Source organism: Phallusia mammillata, chromosome 5, assembly GCF_965637545.1.
Source record: "Phallusia mammillata chromosome 5, kaPhaMamm4.hap1.1, whole genome shotgun sequence".
Taxonomy (NCBI): Eukaryota; Metazoa; Chordata; class Ascidiacea; order Phlebobranchia; family Ascidiidae; genus Phallusia; species Phallusia mammillata.
This window is the reverse complement of record NC_137256.1, coordinates 1,035,645-1,060,534: the sequence shown is the minus strand read 5'-3', so window position 1 is coordinate 1,060,534 and position 24,890 is coordinate 1,035,645. Positions and strand designations below refer to the sequence as shown.

At 35.7% G+C, this 24,890-nt stretch overlaps 2 protein-coding genes across 2 annotated transcripts; both read right to left on the bottom strand.

Annotated features, from left to right (window-relative positions):
• Positions 1-744: 744 nt before the first annotated feature.
• Positions 745-10,406, bottom strand: LOC145230423 (putative 4-coumarate--CoA ligase 1). Its single transcript, XM_080095848.1, has 12 exons — positions 10,191-10,406; positions 9,553-9,760; positions 9,003-9,109; positions 8,628-8,694; positions 7,993-8,125; positions 6,676-6,838; positions 4,864-5,032; positions 4,055-4,152; positions 3,808-3,879; positions 2,940-3,095; positions 2,068-2,230; positions 745-1,633 (listed from the first exon to the last, which is right to left on the bottom strand). The coding sequence occupies exons 1-12, from the start codon at positions 10,290-10,292 to the stop codon at positions 1,506-1,508; spliced, it is 1,566 nt and encodes a 521-aa protein (XP_079951974.1). The 5' UTR covers positions 10,293-10,406; the 3' UTR covers positions 745-1,505.
• A 700-nt stretch (positions 10,407-11,106) lies between these two features.
• On the bottom strand, positions 11,107-24,614 carry LOC145229252 (apoptosis-resistant E3 ubiquitin protein ligase 1-like). Its single transcript, XM_080094553.1, has 19 exons — positions 24,465-24,614; positions 24,091-24,196; positions 23,425-23,518; positions 23,200-23,311; positions 22,745-22,870; positions 22,144-22,328; positions 21,558-21,729; positions 20,967-21,070; positions 20,246-20,386; positions 20,015-20,092; positions 17,947-18,088; positions 17,162-17,289; positions 16,565-16,786; positions 15,640-15,819; positions 14,909-15,037; positions 14,524-14,653; positions 13,822-13,958; positions 13,280-13,458; positions 11,107-12,290 (listed from the first exon to the last, which is right to left on the bottom strand). The coding sequence occupies exons 1-19, from the start codon at positions 24,466-24,468 to the stop codon at positions 12,188-12,190; spliced, it is 2,472 nt and encodes an 823-aa protein (XP_079950679.1). The 5' UTR covers positions 24,469-24,614; the 3' UTR covers positions 11,107-12,187.
• Positions 24,615-24,890: the final 276 nt, after the last annotated feature.

Genomic DNA, 24,890 nt, shown 5'->3' with positions numbered 1-24,890 from the left:
TATAACCGTGGTAAATAAAGATAGATTTGAAGCCATTCTTAACATTTGTGTAACCACCGATTTTAAAATAAGAATTTTTACGTCAAATGCTTAAAGCTTGCTCGCGAACCAGTTGTGCGGAAAAACAGGATTTATTTCACTTTCAATTTTTGTTTAAACTCTTAGTTAAAAGCAAACAAGCTTAACCTTTGACCTGGAAGTCCTGGGACAATACATCCTGGGAGTTTATAGCTGAGCATCGCCCCGCGGACGAGTAGGCCTACTAAAAGATCTGCGGGCTAGATTTAATTCAATTAGAATCAAATTTAATCTCACAGCTTACTTCATTCAACTAAGGTATTTTCTGGCTATGTACAGTAGCTGATATTTGCAAACACTAAATATCGCCAGTTTCAAGGTATAAGCTGTGATTAGATAAACTTACAAATTCAGCTAATTCGGAAAATTCTAGCAATTTCAGCGTAAACGTCTAGCAAGCAACGCTACAAAGTCGACCAGAAACAAACTGCGTTCTGATTAAAGGAGCCGAGCAGTTTCCAAAAATGCTCGAATTAATTGAAATTTCAACCACCTGCCCTGAGCAACTTGCTGATTTTTAAATCTCCCGCTCAGCGGCAGAATGCACGCCAAGTTAGGCCTATTGCGCGTGAAACCTGGAAGAATGTCAGCTCATTTTTATGGCGTAAGACACATCTTTTTAACTACATGTATTTACAAACTAAATCGCGTAAACTGATTTGATTTTCAATCAACTTTATTGCACAAAACGATAAATTACTCGCAAAACATAACAAAACAACACTTGATGGCGCTGTGCAATTAAATTATCACGTTGTGATTGTAAACAGCGTAAGTAACAGGTTAAAAATTAAATATAGACGCAACAAAAAAGGTAAGATTTTTTCACAATCCAATCGTAACCGAGCGCACCGGTTGTACCGAGCAGAAGCAAACTTGTACCATCCGCATAAATTGTCAAGTTGTAGCATTTTGTTTGGTTAAAAAAATAACTATTAAATTGGTCTTGGATACATCGACAGTCTGATCACGTGTACGTTTAATTCCATAGCGTCACCTAGCGGCGTGTGTATTCATAAATTTAAAGCGTTAAATTATGCTCTAATTTTCGATAGGTCGCTCAAAGAACACTAATACCTATTAAAACGGTATATCTCAAAACATGCTTACGGTTAGGGCTATTAGGGTTGGGTGTTAAAAAAATACAATAAAACAAACTTTAAAACGTGGTGGCTAATGCAAAATTTACTTCCCAACCCTGCCCCTCTTTAGCTGCAAAATTAATAATTCAGCTCTTTGCGCCACCTATCGAAAATTAGCTAAATGTGGGTCGGACGTGAGGTTTGTAGCCATAAGTAGAGTACTCGATTATCCGCGGTTATCACAGAGTATTTCGGACACACAGACAGATTCACAGTAATTGGTTATGACAGACAAAATACAACTTTTCAGTCTTTTTCACATCCTTAAGTTTAAGGTCAACTTTTTCACATCCTCGATTTCACCGCGTCACGCTCCATTAACTTTCTGCGCAGAATCTTCCCGGTATCGTTCTTGGGGATTTCCCCTACAAATTCGACTCCTCCCCTCAGATGTTTGTATTTCGAAACGCGATCTGCAAAACAAGATAAAAGTAAATGAGGAATTAAGTTTTAAAGTTGTTATTATTGTTTTTAATGATTATATCTTACCACATCCTAATAACCTTAACCGTTTTTAGGCTAACCGGTGTTGTAGATTTTTTATAAATCAATCATTAATAAAGGAACATATTTTAATTTTTAGACAGTTTTTTATGAAGTTATAACATTTAAACAAATAGATTTGTCAAAACCAAGAACAAAAAGAGCTGGACCTGACTTGTGCTGTAAAAACCGCAAGTCTAAGTCCAATGCCCTGATCTTTGACTGGTTGTTTGCACAACTTTATACGCCCAGAAGGAGGTTTTCCAAACGAGGTTTTTACAGTCAATTATGTTACATTTACAACTTTGCACATTTAAAGCGCGTTTTGTAACGAGCTTTGTTCAATCATAACCGTCAAACCCACCTTTAACGAAGTCGGAAACTTCTTTCTCAGTCAAACTCGAATCTTTCCTCACGACAAACGCTTTGGGGACTTCCCCTGCTTCGTCATCCTTAATTCCCACGACTCCAACGTCACTGACTTTGGGATGTGACGAAATCAGGTTCTCAAGTTCGGCGGGTGGAACCTGAGGAAAAAACGGCATAAACTATTACTGGATCATTAAGAAGGGGGCAGAAAACATTTTATGACACATACCTGTTTAAACCAGTTGTTATAAATCAATAACACAATTATAAGCAAATCATAACAATGAGTGGGCGGGAGTCATTGCGTTGTCAAAAGCGTTACCATTTAACTGGTGTTACACACGTATGTAAACCAGTTATTACAAACAAATCATGACAATGAGTTAGGGAAAGGTATTAGGTTGTTCTTTGCCATAAAATTCCTTTTATCAATAGCTGTAAGCCTTAACTGGTATTTTGGGAACAGCCCTGAAGCGTTCATGTTGATTTTAACTGCTTGTGATTCGAATTTCGACGGGTTCTCCACTGAGCCTGTGTAGCTCAGTTGGTAGAGCGCGAGTCCCGGAAAGACTCCAGTCGTGGCTAGATTTTCTCTAGCCTATACTTTGCCATATGGGAATGCTTGGTGACCGGCGGATTCAGTATGACATCTTTAGCGTGCTAAACGTAGGTTTTAAAAATAGTCATTTGTTTGGCCTTAAAGATGAACATAAATTCATAACTGGGATCAGCCCTGAAGCATCCATGCAGACCAGCGATCACGGCACACTCACATATAAATCACAGTAAGCCAGACCCATTGCCTGGCCAGTTGATTTGGTTTAACGCCTTCAATGGGCCTGGCGTATCACGGTACCATACTTTTACCTGGAATCCCTTGTACTTGATGAGCTCTTTCAATCTTCCAACCAGAAATATAATCCCATACTCATCATAATGTCCAATATCTCCTGTACGAAACCAGCCCTCAGTGTCGAAAGCTATCCTGTTTGCTTCCGGGTTTCGGAAATACCCCTTGGTCACCTGCAACGCACGTTTGCATTCAGGACTAAACACTAGGCAAAGTAAGCACGTGCTTATAAGGCATCAATGGCAAAGGGGGCACTAAATATATTCTTCACATTGTTCGTGAAGTGGCAGTGATAAAATGTACACAGCTCAGACAGCTGAGTCAGATTTTTAAAGTTAACACTTGGTTGTCTTCTATAAACGTAAATATTGCAATAATACAACAATATTTCAAGCCTTTGGGCTCTACAAATTAACTACGTCAAACCAGTGTTTCTAGTTATTTAGTGTTCGGGGTGTTATTGCTTCGGCGAGTTACACTCTGCACTGGTTCTCAACCTATTGGACGCGTACCATAGTGGTACGCCGGAACGTTTCAGGTGGTACGCAAGTAGCTTTCTGTGGTACCTAATTTAATTCCATTCTAAAATTGGAACTAAAATGACCCAACAACCCCAACTGAGGTCGAGATAATAGGCCTATTTCTAGGTCTATCTATCCAGAGCTGGTGGTATGCGTAACGCAACGATAGAAAAAGTTGTTAGGTGGTACGCGGTCTGTATAAGTTTGGGAACCACTGAACAAATGTATTGTTTCAACACGCCGATGTATTTCAACCACACTAACGGTGTGTTCTAAGAACACTGCAGGCGTGTTGTTACCGCGATAATCGATGTGTATTCGCTAAAAGTTGAAACGGAAGTATCTTACATCCGGTACAACTTACATGAGATCCTTTTATCAACAATTCGCCGTCTTTATTCTCGCCGAGTTCTTCACCAGTTACTGGGTCAACCACCTGTAAATGTTAAAACATTTCGGTGAAAAGAAAGTATACTATACAGTACAGCACAAAGATTATACGTTTAAGATAAAAAAAACACTGAATAGTGGCGTCCATCCATTCGCTTCTTTATACTTTACCGAGCAACCACAGTATAATATAAGCTCGTAACCCACCCAGATATTGTTACCTTGAGTCTTGTGTTGGGATTCAGGAAGCCAACACTTCCGGCTGGACCTCCAGGTCTCGTGTGCATCGCGATCCCAACGCATTCTGTCAAACCCCAACCTGATGGTACATGGAAGATATGTCACGTCTGCTAACACACTAAAATTTAACTGTCAGTTACTGATGTCTTATTTTTATGAATTTATGTTCTTCGCAAGCAAGTTAATGTCTATTGTGTTAGCGGTTCGTTTAGCGCAGTGGTTCTGAACCTGTGGTACGCGTACCACTAGTGACACACCGGAGCCTTTGATACTCAGTTAAAATCAGATCAAGAATTGCAATTTATCTGACCCTACAGATCAGCCCTGGTTTTAGGTGAAACTCGTGTCTTGGGACGTTTTTGTAGGAACTGCTGAAAACCTTGCTGGTTTCAGGAATATGCTATCCCAGTGGCGAAGAACAAATGTATCTTATGGTTTTCAAACCTATTCAAAGGGGGTTCATGTGGTATGCAGCGATAGAAAAGGTTGTCAGATGGTACGCGATCCACGTAAGGTTGAGAACCACTGGTTTAGCCGAAACAGAAATATTTAGGGTTTTGGGGGTAATTAGGTGTAGAGGAAACAAGTTTAGAAACTAATCAACTATTGCTGACCTAAGCTTTGAACTTTAAAAGTTATATTATGGGCATGCGTGGCCGGCTTGATTTAATGCCTTCCATGAGTCTGCTGGCGCTCTATGAGTTATATTCGTCAAGTTCAAGATGGGAGGCAACAGGGGGTCTATCAAAAACATGGTTTTTATCAACTTCAGATTTAACCTTGACTCGACCTTGAAGTGTTGGGATTTGTGTTTTTTCGAACAGAGCTCGACTTGTGCTGGAATTCAATGGAGCGGCTCCCGAACGAATGACCTTCAAAGATGAAAGGTCGTATTTTTCCATTTGACCACTTTGAACCAGAACTCTTCCCATCGCTGGAACAATCCCGATCGACGTGATCTTGAAATTAAAAATTACTTGAAAGAATAGGTAAAGCTACTAACACAGGAACTCACAACACGCCGGTTTGGGAAATTTCCGGTAAGTGGCGCAACGGAGCACAGGCGCCTACGGTGACAAAAATGCTGAGTCAGCAATGTACTGGCAGCAATTTGCAATTTGCTAAATCAGCAATTATTGTCACAGTCAACGCCTGTGCTTCGTTGCGCCACCTACCGGAAATTCCCAAACCGGCGTGTTGTGAGTTCTTGTGTTAGTAGTTCTACCGAAAGAATGAAACTGGTTTGGACAATAGAAATCATATATCTAAATCTTGGAGTTCTTAAAACGAAGTAGGGTTTGGTAATGGTTTATTATTTGGTTTGAGTTAAGATGAGTTTATTTCGCTTGGTGAAAGACAACATAGCGACACAAATGGACTAAAACAATCACCAAGCTGGAAATAGCTGCGCAACGTTGAAACGTTATGGAGCGTAAAACAGTGCAGGGCACAATTGGTGGATGATGGTTGAATGCGCTGCAGCTACATCATAGCTTAGTGAAAATGGGTGCAGGGTGTGAGCGCTACTTTCCAGGTGTTTTGTTTGTTTGTGGTTTTAATCCTTAATAGGAGTTCGCCTGGAAGCGTTATGTCCACAGTAGAGCTACTGACACAAGAACTCACAGGTCAGGCCTGCTAATTTCCAAAAAGGTGGCGCAACGGAGCACAACTTTTGCTAAAGGAATAATTGCTGACTCAGTAAATTGCTGACTAAGCAATTATTGCCATGGTAATAAATAGGGCAATTATTTTTTGACCTAAAATACGAACAATTTTGACCTAAGTTACAAATTGAAAATTTTGACAAATGTTGACCTTAAAAAACTTTTTTTGACAAAATTTTGACCTATGAAGAATTCAAGTAGTTAAATTATACATTATTGTACGAAAAGTTGAAATATGAAGGCTAATCTAACTAGAGCGAAAGAATGTACAAATGTCTAACAGAAGGGCAAAAATCTGAACATAGACCTAACCTATTCTGAAAAGGGAATGAGCTAATTAAAAATCAGAACGAAAATTATTCAATACATTTGTATAAACGAAAGATACATGAAGTATCTAAAGCAAAACCGAAGCAAGAGCTGCACCTAACCTGCAGCTGCCGTAAAATGCCTTGGGACCTACAAAATTTTTGCATGTTTTGAGGTGTGTTGAGCATCACGCCATATCAACCTAATTGTTTCACTCACTTGATGGTTTATGATTCGGAATAATTGGGGCAATGGGCCAATTACAACAGTATAAAGTAGGCTACAAGGTGTAAAACGAATAGTTTGCTGGCAGTGCAACCTCTACAACACCACAATTTTTGACCTATTCTACAAATTTTGTCAAAATTTTGACTTTTTTTGACAAGTCAAAAAATATTTGCCCTAGTAATAACCCATGCTCCGTTGCGCCACCTTTGGAAATTAGCAAGCCTGACCTGTGAGTTCTTGTGTTAGTAGATTTTCCTATGATCACAATGAGCCCGCCGTCGAGCTGCCTGTTTCATGGCAAGTCCGTTGAATCATTTTGTTACATAAATTTTGTTCGACCTAAAGAGCGGTTGCGCTAACCACTCATCCATCTTAGTGTTTCAATCACCATGGTAACGCACCTTGTACTTCTGTATGGCGCCCAGCATGGATTCGACGCTGAACCGTTTCGCTACAACGACTCTGCCTCCCCACAAAGCTCCGAAAGTCCGAGTAAACTCGTAGATGTGAAACATGGGCAGAATAGCGTACGTTGTCACCCATGGGACTTGAATTACTAACGATCTGCGTTCGACACAAGTCTTGAATTGTGCAACATAAAAAAAATGGTGATGATATTTATATGCTTAGAAGTCAACAGCGGATGAGCTTAAAGATTAGAAACAGTCGCACATTTCAAAATCACTGCAAACTTTAATTAAGTCCTTTTTATCATACCTGTACTGACCCCAGGCATGAGGCAATTCGTATTCGTCATTCGTATTCGAATGCATTCGAATACAGGTTTTACCACCTTCCTGCTGTATTCGAATGATTTTGGCTTTCGTTCATGGTGCATGAATACAATTCGAATAGTTGATGTTATCTTTTGAACCGACAATTCATGAATACAAAAACTTGAGTAAATTTATTCGAATACAATTCGAATTGTTGTAGGTTTTTGCCAACCTAAGAATTTGCAAATTCGAATACACGATATTTTTTACGAATACAATTCGAATTGTTGTCGGCCTTTGGCAACGTAAGATACGCAAAATCGAAAACATGACTACATTTGTACGAATACAATTCGAATTGTCGATTACCTCCAGACTAGGAGTAGTCGAGAATATTTTGCTACATTAGTTTGCCAAATAGATTCGAATACAATTCAAATTGGCAGTGAATGACTCCAGCTTTATGACATCAGACTGACAGCTTTGAATGACAGCTTTATGACATCAGACCCCCTCAAATCACCCTAAATTAGGTTTGGTTTCCATGGTGACGCCATGGTCGTCGCACCTTATGGTTGGCTGAAATAGCCACCGATGCATTTTCGGGAAAAGGTTTAATTTCCTGTTTTGCTGGTTTTTGTTTTATTTTTTCTTAGCAGTCGAAACAAATACGACTCAATAAAGTGAGATATGTCTAAATTGTCGGCTTTAAGAAATTGGTAATTTTCTCTGGTCAAAATTGGGTTCAGAAAAAAGGAGTTATAGTCAGATTCGAATCCCAGAACTCATGCTTGTGTATAGTGGCTGTTTGGACCACCTAAAGAACTTGGCTATTGAATTCGGCAAAGTGACTGGCATCAAGCTATGGTAAAACTTTTAGTTTCTGGTATGCCAAGTAAGCTAAACAGAAACAGCTAAGCAGATATGCTGAGCTTATGTGTTGATAAAATTCATTATAACTCTGGTTCTTTGCATTCTCGGCATTATGCAGCATAAATGTACCTGAGGATGCAGTGAAGCGAAACGAGATTATGATGAGTCAGCATGACTCCTTTGGGGATTCCAGTGGTTCCACTCGAATATGGAAGGAAGACAATGTCCTCAATAATATCGACCTTTACGTCATTAGGAAAGTCTGTGACGAAACAAGTAAAGATAAACAATAACTTATTCTACTTGAAAAATGTCATTTATGTGACTTTGTGAAGAAACAAATACAAAACTACTGAACAATTACAGTCTCCAGACAGTATAATGTCTCATCAGTGCAGCTGGTGACCAGATTTGGGCTAGTGTAGCCATCCAACGGCACTCCAGTTTGTTGGGAGTAACAGGGTCACAAGCCATGACTCACCAAATCTGTTCGATGTCACAACTGAGCATAAACCAGAGAAAACTGGCTCACAATGGCCAAGCAACTTGGGAACCAAAGTGAAGGCAGCTATTGTGAGCCAGTTTCCTCGGTGGTTTTTGCCCAGATGTGGCATCGAGCAAAGTTTTTCTAGTCTAAAAAAGGTTGAAAAACACTTCACTAAAATATTCATGAAGATTTTTCCACTAAAAAACAAACAAAATTTCCCTTTGTCAACTTAAACATAACATAAATAAGTTTTCCTTTTCTCGTTAAAATAACACACCTGAACCAGACTCTTTGTCCAGCAATTCTAGTAACGAATTTCCAAACTTGTCAATAGCAATGATTTCCTGTGTTAAAAATATTTAACCAAATAAACTGGTGTAACATATCAAATATTGTAACTGAGAGTGTAAAAATATGGCCATTAAGTAGTTTTATTTTGCTAAGACAGCGGTAAAGAAAGACTTTTAGGTCTAAATCAACCCATACAATTCCTCATTCTACCATTCATGACAATGTTTTGAATTATGGCATTTGCTACCAATTAAATGTTATTCTGTCAGTTACTTTCCATGAAATAAATAATTTAATGTATTTTGGCTGAGGCATTTAACAAATTGTTTAATATGTAGAATATACAAAGTACAAGCCTGACCTGTATAGATGGGAGCTGCTTTGCAACTTTCATCATTTTTTCCATTTGAGCCAAATCGGTTATGACAAATTTGGGACAACTTTGCTGGAACTGCTTTAAAGTTTCATCTGTAAATATATAAACTCTATATAATTATGTAGTTTACCATTAAATAGATGCAATTTATTCCAAGTACTTAGTTTTGCTTTGAGAACCATTTTTTCGGGACATAAAAAAATTATAAAGAAATCAGGTCGGGTAAAATTTAAGAGCCTAAGACAGAGACTTACACAGCAGCTTAACAGAAAAAATCAAATAGTGGCATAAAACGCTTTTTTTTATAAATTCACTAATCATCAAATTTTCCTAAAAGCATAATTTAAATGTGACTTCTCATTTGTAAAAAATGCAACTTTTTCTTTGTTTTTTAGTACTTGGGACAAAAAAATTAATCCAAACATATTTCTCTAGCATTGATTAAAAGTTTAGCTTTTATCTTAAAAATAGTACTGTTTATGTACAACTTAAATTGCAACAGAAACCCAATTATCGGTAATAAAATCTATAATACCAAAAGTGTAGTTTGGATTGCAGGGTGAAGTTATTGCGTTGCATGCTGCGGTTCCAAGAACGATAGAAGGATATTCGATGCAGTTGGAAGTTGCCAAGGCAACTATCTCTTGTCTCTTCAATCCTTTCCTTGTGAGAAAACTTGCAAACTTAAATGCATATTTGCGAATTTGTTGGTAGGTTAACCTTCGGTCTGTTGCTGCATCTATCTGCAAATAAGAGAAATTAGGTTAACAAATATTAAAACGTCTTAAAAATGAACAAGATTAAAGAAAAATTTTTTTTTGGCATGCATCCAAATAGCTCGCCTACGTTTTTCTAAAATGTTTTCGAAACCCATTACAGTTTCTAGATTTAAAAAGAACAAAGTCAAAAAATCTATTAGGGTAAAGTGATTCGGTATGGCGCCTTCAATGGGCCTGGCGTACTGTGATGGAGGGTAAAATTCATTTCTGATATTATTTGAATGCAGACACAACTGGCTTTAATTTTTGTTGGTTCAAAGTTTTCATAATCAATTAGAGTTTTTATATATTAACTCTAACATTTCCAATTAAATTTACTACCTTCAATACTACATATATTTAAAAAAAAATGGTTTTAAAGTTTAGTTGCAGAAAATTAAAATACAAAACTCACCAAACAAACTCGGTCGCCAAACCGTCGCATTCCATTCAAATGATAATCAGCAAAACTAACCCGAGGAATCTCAACTAACGGAGATTGACTTTCTAAAACCATTGTGTTTCTGATTGCAAGAATCTATCTGATATAACTGTTGACACCTAAATCAGGCAATGATAATTGAACAGTGGTTAACTGCTTGAAAACAACAAATAAATATCCGGTGCTTTACATCCTACAAACATAAATGTTATTGTAGTTTGACTTTCTGCTCAATTCAAAGAAAACAAATAATTCTCAGCAAATTCTTTTGCAAGTTTACAACAAATTGCAACTTGCTTCATATTAGTTTTCTTCAACTAGCACAGCGTTAGAATGCAAACTATGTTATTAAGTGTTGCACTTGGCTAATAAGTAACTCAATGAACCTAAAACTTGCTGCTGCAAAACATGGATTGCAGCTTCAACATAAAAGTTAAACATTAAACTGCAGAAGGGGAAGCCCCAGTAGTGACTGTAAAAGTCTGACTCAGCAAAATAATCGGAGGAAATATGCTTGCTTTGCGGCGATTTAGGTTTGGGCTAGAAATTAAAACAATGCATTTGAACAAGTTTGACTTTAACAATCTCTTACATTATTTTTTTTCAGAAATTGTTTGTTTGTTTTATTTGTATCCTCGCCTGAATGGGCGGGCAACGCCTGAATGTGTTATACTGACGATGAGCTGCCTGTTTTATTGCAAGTCCGTTGATCATTTTTGTTTGATTTTATTGACGTGGGTAGTTAGTGACTTTAATTTAGTTCAACCCATCAGTTTCTTGCTCAGGGAAACACAAGCGACCGATATGGGATTAGAACCCGCAACCTTTTTAAAGCAAGGTCGTTCCGCTAAGCACTCGGTTGTATGGGCTCGGAAAATGTAGAACACAATTCCATTTGGAACTTTAATCACAGTTGCATAAATCGCATGAAGATATTCAACAAAAAACTTCCAAGAATAAAAAGAAAGTTGACAGAATGGAGAAAAAGCAACAACACGAGTGGTGGGATTCAGCCGGTTCGCACCGGTTCTTTTGAACCGTTTCACGAAATTTTATGAGATCAGCGAACCGGTTAACATTACTGGTTACTGTCAATGAACTTTTTGTGACAGAACCGGCTGAAAAATATGACTTTTGTGATAGAAACAGCTGACAAAAAAATTGATTCCCACCACTGAATAACCCATCACAAAAGTTAACACATGAACAGAAAAGTTTGATTTTTCAAAGTAGATAAAAGAAGAATTTCACATAAAAACAAAACACGATGTCAAAAGGCACCATTTGAAAATACAGCAGCAGTAACATGTGGAAAAAGGTCTTTCTTCACATAAAGTACTATTTCAAAGTCAGTTTGCAGAAATAATATTACAAAAATCTTGTAAACAAACCAGACTAAAGTTTTTTGTGCAAGGTTTAAAACTTTTAGGCCACAGCCAAATTTGTTTACGGGAGTTCAAATGGGGAGCAAATGTTGTGCTCGATTTAAAAACTGAAAAGAAAAAAAAAACGAAATTGGTTGATAACTTTAAAGCTGGTTTACAGAAATACCAATACAAAAAAAACAAACAGAAACAGACCAAGGGTTCTTTGAGAACTGTGAGACCTTTAGGCCAAAACAAAACTTGTTTACATGAAATCAAATAGTGCCCAAGTATTTTGCAAGATGTTATAGTCAATAGCCATTCATTTTGTTTCCAAGATTTAATAGTTCTTTGCAATGTGGCAGTTTGGAAACAAAGTTTAAATTTAAAGCAGAAAAAATCAACAAAGCTGTTGACTGTTTGGGTTATATCCAGGACTGATAAGTCAAAAAAATGCCAAATAAACCCTTAAAGTAAAGTTGAATTTCAACAAAAAGGAAAAATTCAAACCAGTAGTTTTTTTGTGGACAAGCAACGCTGCATAAATTCAACCATTTCCTCGAACACTTTTTAAACAAGTTTGCTTTACTTCGTGCCACAGATTGTTCAGACAAGACCAAATCCTGTTGAACCTTCAGTGATCGCGATCTTCAACATTCGATGCATTTCCTCATAAGTATCGTAATGTGGAAGGCACAACTCATTAAAGCTGTGGAGAAAATGAAAGTTTGAATTGCAAAACATTTAAAGTAAATACACTTCTTGTCACAATTATTTAAAGCAGGGGTGGGGAACCTACTTAGTACTGCGGGCCACATGAATTGCACAACATTTTCGGGCGGGCCAAATATTTTTTTATTTTCAAATTCCGTGTAAAAATACCCAAAGCACACAAGTGATTTTATATTTCATCGCTCCAGATTTGATTTTTTCTTTTTTTTTGCTGCTACATGTTTGCAACAAACAAGGCATACAGGTTCATCACTTAATTCGACTAAAATCTGTGCATTCTTTCTGGAACACCCTAGCTCCATTTAAAACTAACACCGCATGGCAAATGATTTGTTACTGCAAGGAGAGACAATCGAGTGACTGTTACGTCACAAATACAGGAAGTGGTTGAATGTGTGGCAATTTTAATAAGTTTGACGTCAAATGTAGAAAAGTCGAAGTCTTTTCAAGTAAATATATTTACTATTGTACGTACAATTGTACACAAACATTTTATTGTTGTTGTTTTTTTGTGCTACGTTTTATGCTGTACTTTAACAAAATTGTGACGCGGGCCACATTAAAAAGGCAAGTGGGCCGCAGGTTCCCCACCCCTGATTTAAAGACTACCTTAACAAAATGTTAAGGAAAAAAAATCATTTTCTCTAATTGCGACTTTATTTTCGCTTATTTTGAATTCTTATTTGGAGACAAATTATGAAAAGAAAACAGTAGAAGGGTTAAATTTATGATAACATCTTAAACGGCTGTTTTATCAAATCACGGTCGTATTGGTATTGTTTATCACTTTTATTTCAATAGATAATTTCAGAACAAAAACAAAATCTTCATTTACCATTCTGACGCGAAAGCTAAACGTTTTTATACAATATTCTTTAATACCCACTATAATCAATCCAAAAATAAAACATGCTTATTGTAACTATGGAGACCAAACTGTTAATTAAAAAATATGCAGAAACTTACCAAGTGTGTGCAGTGGGTAGTGCACCCTCGTTAAACGGCATGTAGGAGATTTTAAACTGTGGTTCAAGCGATTTAAATCCATCGGGTGGCAGATGTGAGCAGCCTGTGGTGAACTGGAGTAACCTTGCTAGTTCCGCTTGAGTGAAGCTGGAGGCCAGAGCCCAGAACCATTCCAGAATCTGAAAGAATAGAAATCAAAATTTAATATTTTTTTAACCAAGGTGAAGTCAAGGTCATATAAACTGAGGTACACAATAATTATTAGGCAAACTTTGACAAAAACTTTGTTTATAACTACAAATAAAACGATGAAAATTGCACTAATGCCCGAAGCAAAAAAGACACAATCTTTAGCAGTTTTCTAATATTTTTGTTCCCTTTATCAGCCCTTACAACCTAGTGTTTGAATAATTACAACTTTTTTTGTCACAACTTTGTTTATTTCTACCATAAAAACTCTTAATAATGTATTCATATCGATGTCACCAAAACAAAGCTGTTGGCAGTTTGTCTATTATTCCTACAAACTCATCAACACCAACCTTTCCGAAATGTCCTGATACGATGCAATGCTCCTTCATATCTTTGACGTTTATTTTACTCGAACCACACAACAATAATTCCACCTCATTTTCATCGAATGCTCCGAGCATTTCATCAGGAACAAGAGAGTTGAGGCCTGCAGAACAAAAATAGGTAAGAGTTGACAATTTTAGCGCAGTAGTTCTTAACCTTTGGGTAATAACCCCCAATTTGGTAATTTGACATTTTTCAGTGCTTAGTTACATTATTGTATTTGCTCATAGTTTACAAACTTAATTTTTGAAGGGGGTAAATAAGATTTATCACATTCCATTTGAGGGAAATGATCTTAAGAAGGTTAAGCACTGCTTTAGAATAAAAGACAGCTTGCATTAAAATTCTGGTTGGTTACGATTGATTTGTGTTAAGTGGGCGTGCTGGGTAAGGAGCAGATAGTCAAATATCATAAATCAGCATTTATGAACATTTAATGAGGTTTCACATTTAATGAGGTTTCAGATATTCATACTGTAATAAATTTACCATTCTACCTGTTGTGTGCGAGATATCCATTCTTAATGCTAGGCCTATGATGGCTTGGAAAACTGGCTTGATTTGGTATTAAGCCTTTAATGGGCCTGGCGTGATATGTTTTCGGTGGGGAATTGAAAATTATGATTTTTCTAAGGATCGCTGATATGTTTTAGCTGTGACAGACTCACCTTTAATGAAACTCTCAATCTCAGGTTTGATAGACTTGTGTAACCTGTAGTGAGCCATTCTGTCCAGGTATTTGTGTTTGTTCTCGTTTGTCACAGACATCTCAGAACCGTTTGCAACAAGATCAACGACCTGTGATTGGAGAAAAAAAAATTAAACAAAACAAGTAGTGCTACCTTTATTACATTACCGAAATAGTGTTGGTAAATAAACTAAACATTTACTTTGGCTCAGCAAAACCATTTTAAAATTTAACGAAAAAAACATTGAAAAAGTATTAGGTAGGAAAAGGTTTTCTATGTTTGTATGTAGTCTCACTAACTCACTAAACTTTTAAAGACTCTAAATTAATGAACAATTATCTAACTCTGATTTCAAACAACTTACTTTAAGAAGTTTTCCGTCGCTTGAATATTCCTCTTCGCTGAAACTGATATCTGCGTCACTCGTGATGTCATTATCAAGAATATATCGAACTTTTGATGTGAATAGATCAGGATCGTCACTCTCAAAATGCTGCGACAAAATACAAGTTAGTTGCAACATATAATTATTCAAATTTGATCACAACATTTCACAGGTTTTACATTAAAAGTCAGAGTCATCACTCTCAAAATGCTGTGACAAAATATATGTTCTGCCTTTGTTGCTTCGTAAAAAAGTTGTGATTAATCTATACACACTTGTTTCCTTCTACACAATTTAAGCAAAAAACACTCTACTGGTTTTACATTAAAGTCCAATAGGTTTTTGGATCAAAATCAAAAGCCACGAATTTAATAAAATGTACAATGTTACAAAGACCTTTTTTTAATCTGGATTTTTTTCATCATAATGATGCTACTTATAACAATCATCAATAGTGCAGTGGTGGGATTCAAATTTTTTGTCAGCCGGTTTTATGACCAAAGTCCTATTTTTCAGTCGGTTCTGTTACAAAAAGTCCATTGACAGTAACCAGTAATGCTAACCGGTTCGCTGATCTCATAAAATTTGTGAGATGGTTCTATAGAACCGGTGCGAACCTGTTGAATCCCACCAATGATAAAACAATCGTAATTCTGGTGAAACTTTTTTGAAGAAATGTTCAAACACATAACACATTGGCTTCAACTTACATGGTATGTAACAGGCAGACCAACAATCTGACATAGAAATGATCGAGCAAACCTCGCTGTAACCTGTCTCGTGTTTTCACCTCCTAGTGCAGTTTGAATCAGACATTTCCCAACAAGTTTCCCGGCAAGTTCGTAATATTTCAACTTGAAACCTGATTGAACGTGAGAGGAGGGAAGGACCTGGAAAACAAATGGTAAGACCTTGAATAAATGAAACACCTTGTAACAAATGTTTTGCTATATACAAGTTTGTGAGTAATAGTGGTTTGTGCCAGCTGATCCATAATAAGGAACAGGAGTCAGGTTTATGTGTGGTTTGACTTTAAGACAATGGCATGATAAAAAACTGAAAACAAGCACTGTTACAGTTTAGTACTTAAATATAAACACATAAATCGTTTGGCATACTATAAAAAATCACCTTGAGTGCAAACCTTGGTACGCATGTCAGGGGTTGCCGAACCATGGTACTAGGTTCTGTGTTTGGTGTTTAAATCATTTGTTTTTATTCCAATCCCCACTGGCTCAGAATGTGCCAACTCATTAAGAGTCATTAGGATGTATGACTTGATTTCTGCTGATGATTTATTTTGTTTTTTTTGACTTGTGACATAGATTGGTTTATCTCATGAGTAACATTAGTTCAGAGAAATTAGTTTTTTGTTACGGGAAATGTGTGGGGCTAAAATGTAATTAAAAGCACGAAAACAAAATTTACAAATTGGTTCGTCAATTTTGTTCAGATTTGGTGAGGCATGTTTTTCAACCTGTTCCTCCCAACAAACTGGAGTGCTGTTGGATGGCTACACTAGCTAATACAGCCTATCTCGTGTCACCAGCTGCACTGACTTTATAGGCGGAAACAGTGTGCACTGTCTGCAGCCCATCGACCCCATATTCCCCAATATTTGTTTTTAAAACTTACCAGGGCTTGTGGATCATCTTTTAAACTTCTAAACATTCCAGAACCATTGTCAGCTATTCCATCGCCACTGCCACCCTCCCTCGGTTGGAATATGGCTTTGCAAAGCAGATGAATCCACTCCCTGTTAAGCCCACCCCAGTCAAGTCCTTCCTCGTGTTTAAACTTGATTACAAATCTTTTCAACCAACTACTCGTGCTCAGATCTTTGGTGGCTCGATATGACTGCAGATGAAACAAAATGTTAGTCATATTATGATGTCACTGGCGGAACAAAGTGTTACAATGTAGAAAGTGACAACATAGACTTTTTAGAAGGCAAATCATTTTGACAAATTTATGGATGTATTTATGCAACATTTTGGGATTAAGGCCACAAGTAAATAGGGTGTTAAATAGTGGAAGAGTTGTAATTAATTAGCATAAAAAGCTTCAAAAAAAAACAAAGAAATAGTTTTGTCACAGTTAGCTGTATAAAAAGATAATAATAAGATGTAGATAAATTATAAGCTGTCATATTGTTTGTCATGTTTTTCTACTTTGTAACACAAAGTTTTTTCATTTTACTGACCATCAACAAATTACATGGGAGAAACTCACCGAATGCAAAATATCGTTTCTGTCGATGGTAAACTCAATTTTATCTCGTCCAGTCACAGACAACTGGTGATGTTTAAGAAGTTGAGTGTGGAAATATTTCACTTTTTCATCGTAAGACTCCGATCGACCTGTGGTTAGATTGTCAAATATTTAAACTAATAGGTAATGTTATGTAGATAAGACAAACAAAAATTGTTTTACAAAAGAACCATAGTAGCCAGAACTATTGAAGGTCAGCATCACAATAAATCAAACCAGTCACCCAAGCATTCCTATATGGCAAGACATAGACTAGAAAATTCTAGCTTACAAAAACCAAAGTTCTTGTCAAAAAACAAATTCTACATCTGTACACATGACTGGATGGCTTTTTGCAATAAATGAACCGTTTATGTGGTTTTACAACAATCAATAACTGTATTAGAAATCTATTGAACAAGCATCACTTAATTTTCACCATTGCAAATTGCATGTTTGAAGTGCAATTCAGGACTTAATTTAATCATTCAAATATATATTCTAGCTTACACAGTAAAACATGCAAGCAGTAAAAGTTGCAGTTTTCAGGATTGTTTAGTTCAATTCCCCCCTACATTATACGATTGTACGAGAAACTTTCTTTTTCTCAGCTCATATATAGCAAATGCAGCAATAACACATAGCACAGAAAACCAGTAAGAGATTAATATTGTGATACAAATTCCCCTTACAAATTACAATTTTCCCCCTGGTTTGGAAGCACTAGTTTAGTTAATTCAGTATTCAGCAGTGTAAGAGTTTCTCACCCATATTACTGTAGAGAATCCCGACAAACGTTGCTGCAAGAATATTTCGTCTTGCACAAATCAGACAAACTTTTGTGTGAAATCCATCGTCTACTATCACAACAGGCAAACCACTTTGTTCGTCGTTTTCACCACAAATTAACTAAACACAAAAATCATATTGAAGTTTAATTCTATTTATGTCAAAACCTTTTAAAAGTATAGTTTTTTTTTAATTTTGAGTTTCTCTGTTTATCTTGAAACAAAGGTTTGTTGCAAAACACCTTTGCAGCAAAAAATAAATTGCCTGCTTACAGCTTATTATAAACAAAAAACAGAGTATTTTATTTGCACAAAACTCTTTTTTTCAATTTTTAAAAATGTTTGCTTCCGTAAGTAAATTTAGAGCAAAACTTTAATGTGTATATCAGAAAGAGGGTGTTTTTAAAACATTTTTTTTATAAAACTAGAAGAGTGGCTTTCTGATATACTTCCATTTTATATATTCTATACGATATTTACCAATTTACTATACACATCATTTGATCTACACATATGATTGTTTTTGTAAACAAAAACTAATGGGTCCCCACACACGCGTTTGTGCGGATTTACAGTAAAAAAATGTTGCGGTGATTTTTACATTCTTAAGGACAAATTTTTAGAAAGCATTAACCCAACAATAAAAAAAAATGTTCGTATTCTTTTTGCACTATTATTGTCATGTAATTACAAAATTAAAAAAACGTAACAAAGACTTAAATCTAATCTCTTGCTTTGACTCAGATATAGTCCTCCAAGGTCGGGTTTTGAACACAATTTTTTTTAGAAAGCTGTAACAGTTGTGTTACAGACACTTTAAATTAAAAAGCAATTTGCTACAAGTGTATACATAACAAATTGTTTTTCATTTAACTTTGTTTCGCAAAACAAGTACCACTGACCTGTAGTAACCTCTCAGGGTGCACACGCCAAACGACTGTTTGACCTTTTGACACCGTTTTCAATAGCACGCCTCGAGTATTGACTCCTAAATTGATTGTCAAAAAAACGCTACGTTATGAAGAAAGTTCTGAGCTGTGTTTGTAATACCGACTAGTTGACCTTAAGTAACCCGTGATCATGCGGCGGCCAACCTGACAGCGAGCATTTAAAAAAACACTTATTAGGCAAAAAAGTCAAGTTAATTTTTTCATCTTAACTTTTATTAACAAAGTTTTTCTTGACATATACAAAACCGAAGCACGGTTATTAGGCTTAAATCACGTCATAGGTGTAAAACCTTCGCCAAAACTAAAAATGTGAGTGATAACTTAATAAAACGACATAGCATTGCTCTGCAAAACAGCTGATTTCTAATCACTGAAACGACGTCTCGTAACGTCTGTCCGACGTCAAGCTGAGCCCTCCCGCTATCGTAAACCAGTGAGTTACTCTCTTGGTACTTCTGCCTACAGTGTCTTTCTTGACCAAACAAGCGTTAGACACATTTACGTTTTGAGGGCCTGTGGGTGAACCTCTGGGTCATACGGGGTCAAAATTCACATGGACCATCTTTAGACCAATATCTGTAATGTGTGTAAATTTGAAAAAGTTTGAACCATTCTTTCTTGACCAAAACGTGGGAACAATAGCCGCGCTAAAAATTTCACGTTTTGGGGTGCTGTGGGTGAACCGAGGGATCAAACGGGGTCAAAATTCGCATGGACCATCTTTAGACCAATACCTATAATGTGTGTAAATTTGAAAAAGTTTGAACCATTCTTTCTTGACCAAAACATGGGAACAAATCCGCGCTAAAAATTTCACGTTTTGGGGGGCTGTGGGTGAACCGAGGGATCAAACGGGGTCAAAATTCACATGGACCATCTTTAGACCAATATCTGTAATGTGTGTAAATTTGAAAAAGTTTGAACCATTCTTTCTTGACCAAAACATGGGAACAAATCTGCGTTAGAAAGAAAAAAAGAAAAAGGAAAAAAAAAATATAGACAAAAACAATATGTGTCCCCTTCAGGGAAGGGGACCCATAATAATAAACTGACAAAGATATAGCCCCATAGTGTTAAAAACTTTATTGCCAACCAACCTGTGTGCTTGGACTTAATCGAAAAGTGAACATCCGGCGAAAAAATATTTTCAAAAAGTATTCTCTGATGATTAGTTGCTGCAAAAAAATTGAGAAAAAATTAGTTTCAAACATCAAGCGCTTATGACTTTACATAAGCCTGCACAAAAACGAAAGTCCTGATTAAACATTGTGGATTGTTAGCTGTGAATTTGGTTAGTTTATAAACATGTTTTTTCTGACATTGTTTACCTTAGGTGTGATGTAACAATAAACTTTCTTGAGTTTGTTCGGAGTGGGTTCGGTGGAAAGAATTCTTTTACGTTGTTTCATTGATGATTTTAATGGGGATGCATCACCAAGTGATAACACACGAGAACGATTGGGACGTTCCTAAACAACCATAGAAGTTTTCGACACATAAGCCAAGGTTTCAAAAACTCTTAACAAAAAGCTGACAAGAAAAAAATCATAAAAGAGTTTATGAAATGTAATGCTTTTCACAATAATGTTGAAACATTTTTTTGTAATGAAACATAGTTTTTGTTGCCATGTTGTGAAAATTGTTTAACATACTGAAAACTTTTGCACACAAGACAAAAAACTTTGTCATTATGACTTGAGAAAAACAATCCAGCAAATAATTAAGAAATGCAATCCACTAAACAATTGGTCACAGGGAACTGGTATAAGCTGATTAGGTATATAAGAGTGATTTAAACACAAGCAAAAACCACTTGTGTTGTAATTAGTCTAAACCAGGCAGTGTGTAATCAATCAATCAAATGTATTCGGAGCGCTTCATTAATTGTTCACAACTTTTAACAGAGCAATAGTTTTGTAATTTTTTTAAAACGTTGAAATTTTGGTATAATTGGCAACCATACCAGAAAAAACAAACATTATTTAAGGGAAAGGTAAATCATTTTTTCTGTTAAATTAAAGTTTGATTTTACAATTCACTCATCCTTACCTTCGGCTCATCCAGAAGACACTCACTGGGAACGATTCTACACTCGAACCAAACTGAAAGATTTTTCTTGTGGACATTTTGTTTCACTTCTGTTGCCTCATCATCTGTAGGTTCAGTCACAGTGTTAATATTTCACAATATTTTATGCAAATTTTTAATACAAAACAAATAAACAGAGTTTAAATTTCCGAGTTGCCAAGCGTAAATTGGTTTAAAAAAGATGGTGTTTCTTATCTTGAATAAATTAAAGCAGTGGTCTTTAACCTGGGTTCAATCGAACCTCAGGATTTCGGCAATGCTGAATCAGGAGTTCTACGAAGTTTTTTTGAATACAAATAGTCGGCAAATGTATATATATAGGCGCTAAAAATAACAATTTTTATTTGCTAGAATTGCAAAACATTTGAAAGTTGTAACTAGGTTATATTTGATGCAACAAAGAACACTATGCGCATTGTTCGTAAGCAGCAAAACAAATGGTCAAAAGCAGAAAATAAGTTGGAATATCATAGAGGTTTGGCCGTGATAAAAAGGTTGCATTAAAGAGACAAAAGCCACAGACCATTAGATGTTCATGTTAATATGCTGTACCTGTTAAAACTATCACATCGAACACTCCATTCTTGATCGGCCGATCTTCGTATGTTAGTTCAGCTTTATAACATCCAGCTTGGTACACTGTAAAGTTGAGGACCAAGCGTTGGGAGGAAATCTTCTTTTCAACTTCCCACACAAAAGGTGGATTGTAATCCAGTGAGTTAATCTGGAAATGATTAATTATACATAACAAACATTTTTCTGAGCAAAAAATCAAAGCCAGTATTTGTGTGTAAAGCATGGCTACATTTCAATTTCTTTTGTCACAGAAAGGTCATTAGAAAAACATTTTTCAATTGGCAAAAGATTGTACATGCTCTTTTTCTACAAATTTAATAATGCAGTTAAAATAGCTTACAACATCCCTAGAAACTTTTATTTTTAAGTATTGAAAAGAATACTAGTTAAGCAACAACTGCTAAACTTTGAAACACTATATTCGGATCTGTTCATAAGTTTAATGGTGAAAGTAACGGTTGAAATATAAAGCATGTCGCTACTTGTAACTACTTGTAATCAAAATGGAAAAAATATTCAAAGTTTTCAAAGGAGCTGACATATAATGTAATACAATGTTTACCTCAACAAGAGTAAGACCAAACTTCTGATCAAAGTCTTCTTTATTGAGAACGGAGCAGCAATTGTTGTCGAAACTATCGCGAGGTATGATTTCCATCTGATGGTTTTTTTCTTCTGTCATAGTAACGACCGACAGAAGGGAATGAGTTGTACGAAGCAGCACAGTTTGTTCGCTTGATAGAGGACCTGTGAAAAAATTAAATATCTGAAACACTAGGTTTGATTTAAAAAATATTTACGACTTTAATCTTTTAATTTTAAAATGTTAATAGTGAGGGTTGGTAAATGATTATTGAGTCACATTAGCAAGTGAAACACGCAGGCTAGATTTTTCTAGCCTACGCCTTGCCATATGGTGGTGAATGCTTGGTGACCGACTGATTCGGTATAGCGCCTTCAATGGGCCTGGAGTACTGTGATTAAAATTTAGGCAAATTTAAATTTAGGTATCTAATTGACATACTTAACTAAACTTAAGCAGCCAACACTTAACATTAAATCATGCATGTGACTTGCTTACCCCAGAGTAACATATTCTCATTTATGTAATAATCTTTTTTTCAACAATTTTCAATAGATCACATGACAATAGTGTTTTGTACCTGGCTCAAATTCTCTTGTGTAAGGACTCCACAGTACATGAACTCCCATATAACGAATGTGAACCTTATATTGCCCACTTTGACGCACTGCAAATGAAGTGTGTAGAACGTTGCATACCTCATCATCTGGAAATAGAAATCATACCAATAATTAAGTACAAAATAACACATCATCGACTGACATACATCATTTGCTAAGTTTATAGAGCTCTTCTGGCAATTGTATTTTTATTCCAACGTTTCGACGTCCTATACAGGTCGCCTTCATCAGAGTAAATAACACTGAATGAGCGCAAAAATACAATTGCCAGAAGAGTTTTATAAACTTGATATTATGCCAACAGCATATATATATAACATCATTTACATTGTAGTCTTGATAATTAAGGTCGTTAGTAAATGACAAAAATACTTTTTTTTAATGAACAGTGCTTCACAAAGATTTTGTTTCTAACCTTGATTTGATGGTATGTCACTTATGTGGTTGATTTTGGTTTCGTTGAACCAGATTTCAATTGCAATTTCATCATCTGATATAGGATATGGTTCGCCATTGTTAAAGAAAAACTAAACAACAGAAATAATTGTATGAATGGAAAATAGTTATTGAGACTTATTAGAAATTGCAATTAACTCTAAAAATCAATATTCAGTTTACAAAAAAAAAAACATGAACCCACTGAAATATGAAATGAGTAGGTCTCTCCAACTGTATTAACGTGACTCCATCGTATTTTGCATTTGTCTTTGTCAAGATATTGACCGCGAATATATCTGAAATATAAAACAGCTATATAAATAAGTAGAGAATCTACTGTATTTATTCAATTGTATGCCACTGCTCTTAAAGTTTTTTACCCTACCATTGACAAGGCTTACAATCGAGGGCAGCTTACAATTTTATTTCATACTGATATTATTTCCACGCTCCTGCTTTTTTATTTGCCTGCTTTTCAAATTATTTTTCATGTTGACATATGCTCTGCTGGGTAGAACTATTTGCGTAACTAACAATTGGTGACAAATAGTTGTACTATATACAACAGAGTATTGCTCATCTAGCAGTTTTATGATAAATAAACAATGTTTGTCTTGCAAGATATGACATTATCCTGATAAAGTTGTCTTGTGTAGGACGGCGAAACATCAATTATTTATAATAAAAACTGCTTGATGAGCAATACTCGGTTATGCATTATGCCTGGCAGCAATAGCTTATTTAGTTATACTATATGTAGCAACAGAAAGAAGTGTTCATAAACGATTGTATCTAACAACACAAAATGCGGCTTACAATCAAGTAAATCTGGTAGCCAATAATAATGATACCGACAACAACTGCTTACTTCAACAAATTTCCATCTCCTGACACAGAGTTCGCATTTTGATGCCATTTTATGACCCACCGAAATATGCAGAAAGCAGCAACAACTCCGAATGCGACCAAAACACCTGAATACAAATGTAACAATTACTTTTTACAAATCTGATGAAATATTTCGCAAAACTTAAACAAAAACTAAATAACTGGACCACTGTATTTGTTTAGTTATAACATTGAATTTAAAAATACATTTTTTAAGTTTGTTTTTATGTTTCGTTGCTGAAAAATTACACTATTGGATCAAATACAAGCACGGCATTAAAAATTATTTTTGCATGGTTAAAAATATAACTAGGAAATTTCAAAAACAGCGTAACAATCACTATTTATACTTACCCATAGAATTGACTATTTAAGACATAAAAAAACAAGCGTAAATCACAGCACCAAGAAATTAATCTTTACTTCCGCAAGCAAAGACATGACGATGACAAAACTTCTGGATTTCGAGTGCCAAGTTGCGTAGATGTTCCAAAATTATTGTTTAGATATGACGTAATAAATAAAAACAGCTGATTTCGTTTGTGACGATTATGGATCTCTATGATTATTGTTTGCAAAGTTTTATCTCTTGATCTGTGTTATGTAAGTTTTATTGTTGCATAAAATTTACTTATTTACATTGAAATAACTTTTTAAACATAAATATTTTTATTCTACTTAAATTTACGTTTTAAGCTTCTTGAATATTAGACACAAATAAATTACATCTGTTAGTTATGTTAACACTTTAAAAAAAGTATTTAAACAGGCAACAAGTAA

What these genes read in the sequence shown, in the direction of transcription:
- LOC145230423 (XM_080095848.1), bottom strand. Translation starts at nt 10,292, where the DNA reads ATGGTTTTAGAAAGTCAATCTCCGTTAGTTGAGATTCCTCGGGTTAGT. An exon ending in AGCAGCTCCCATCTATACAG is followed by an intron (nt 8,695 to 9,002) that starts GTCAGGCTTGTA and finishes TTTTTAACACAG; the next exon opens with GAAATCATTGCTATTGACAA. An exon ending in TCGCTTCACTGCATCCTCAG is followed by an intron (nt 6,839 to 7,992) that starts GTACATTTATGC and finishes TGTCGAACGCAG; the next exon opens with ATCGTTAGTAATTCAAGTCC.
- LOC145229252 (XM_080094553.1), bottom strand. An exon ending in TTGGTCTTACTCTTGTTGAG is followed by an intron (nt 21,730 to 22,143) that starts GTAAACATTGTA and finishes AATCATTTCCAG; the next exon opens with ATTAACTCACTGGATTACAA. An exon ending in GATTGAGAGTTTCATTAAAG is followed by an intron (nt 13,959 to 14,523) that starts GTGAGTCTGTCA and finishes TTTGTTCTGCAG; the next exon opens with GCCTCAACTCTCTTGTTCCT.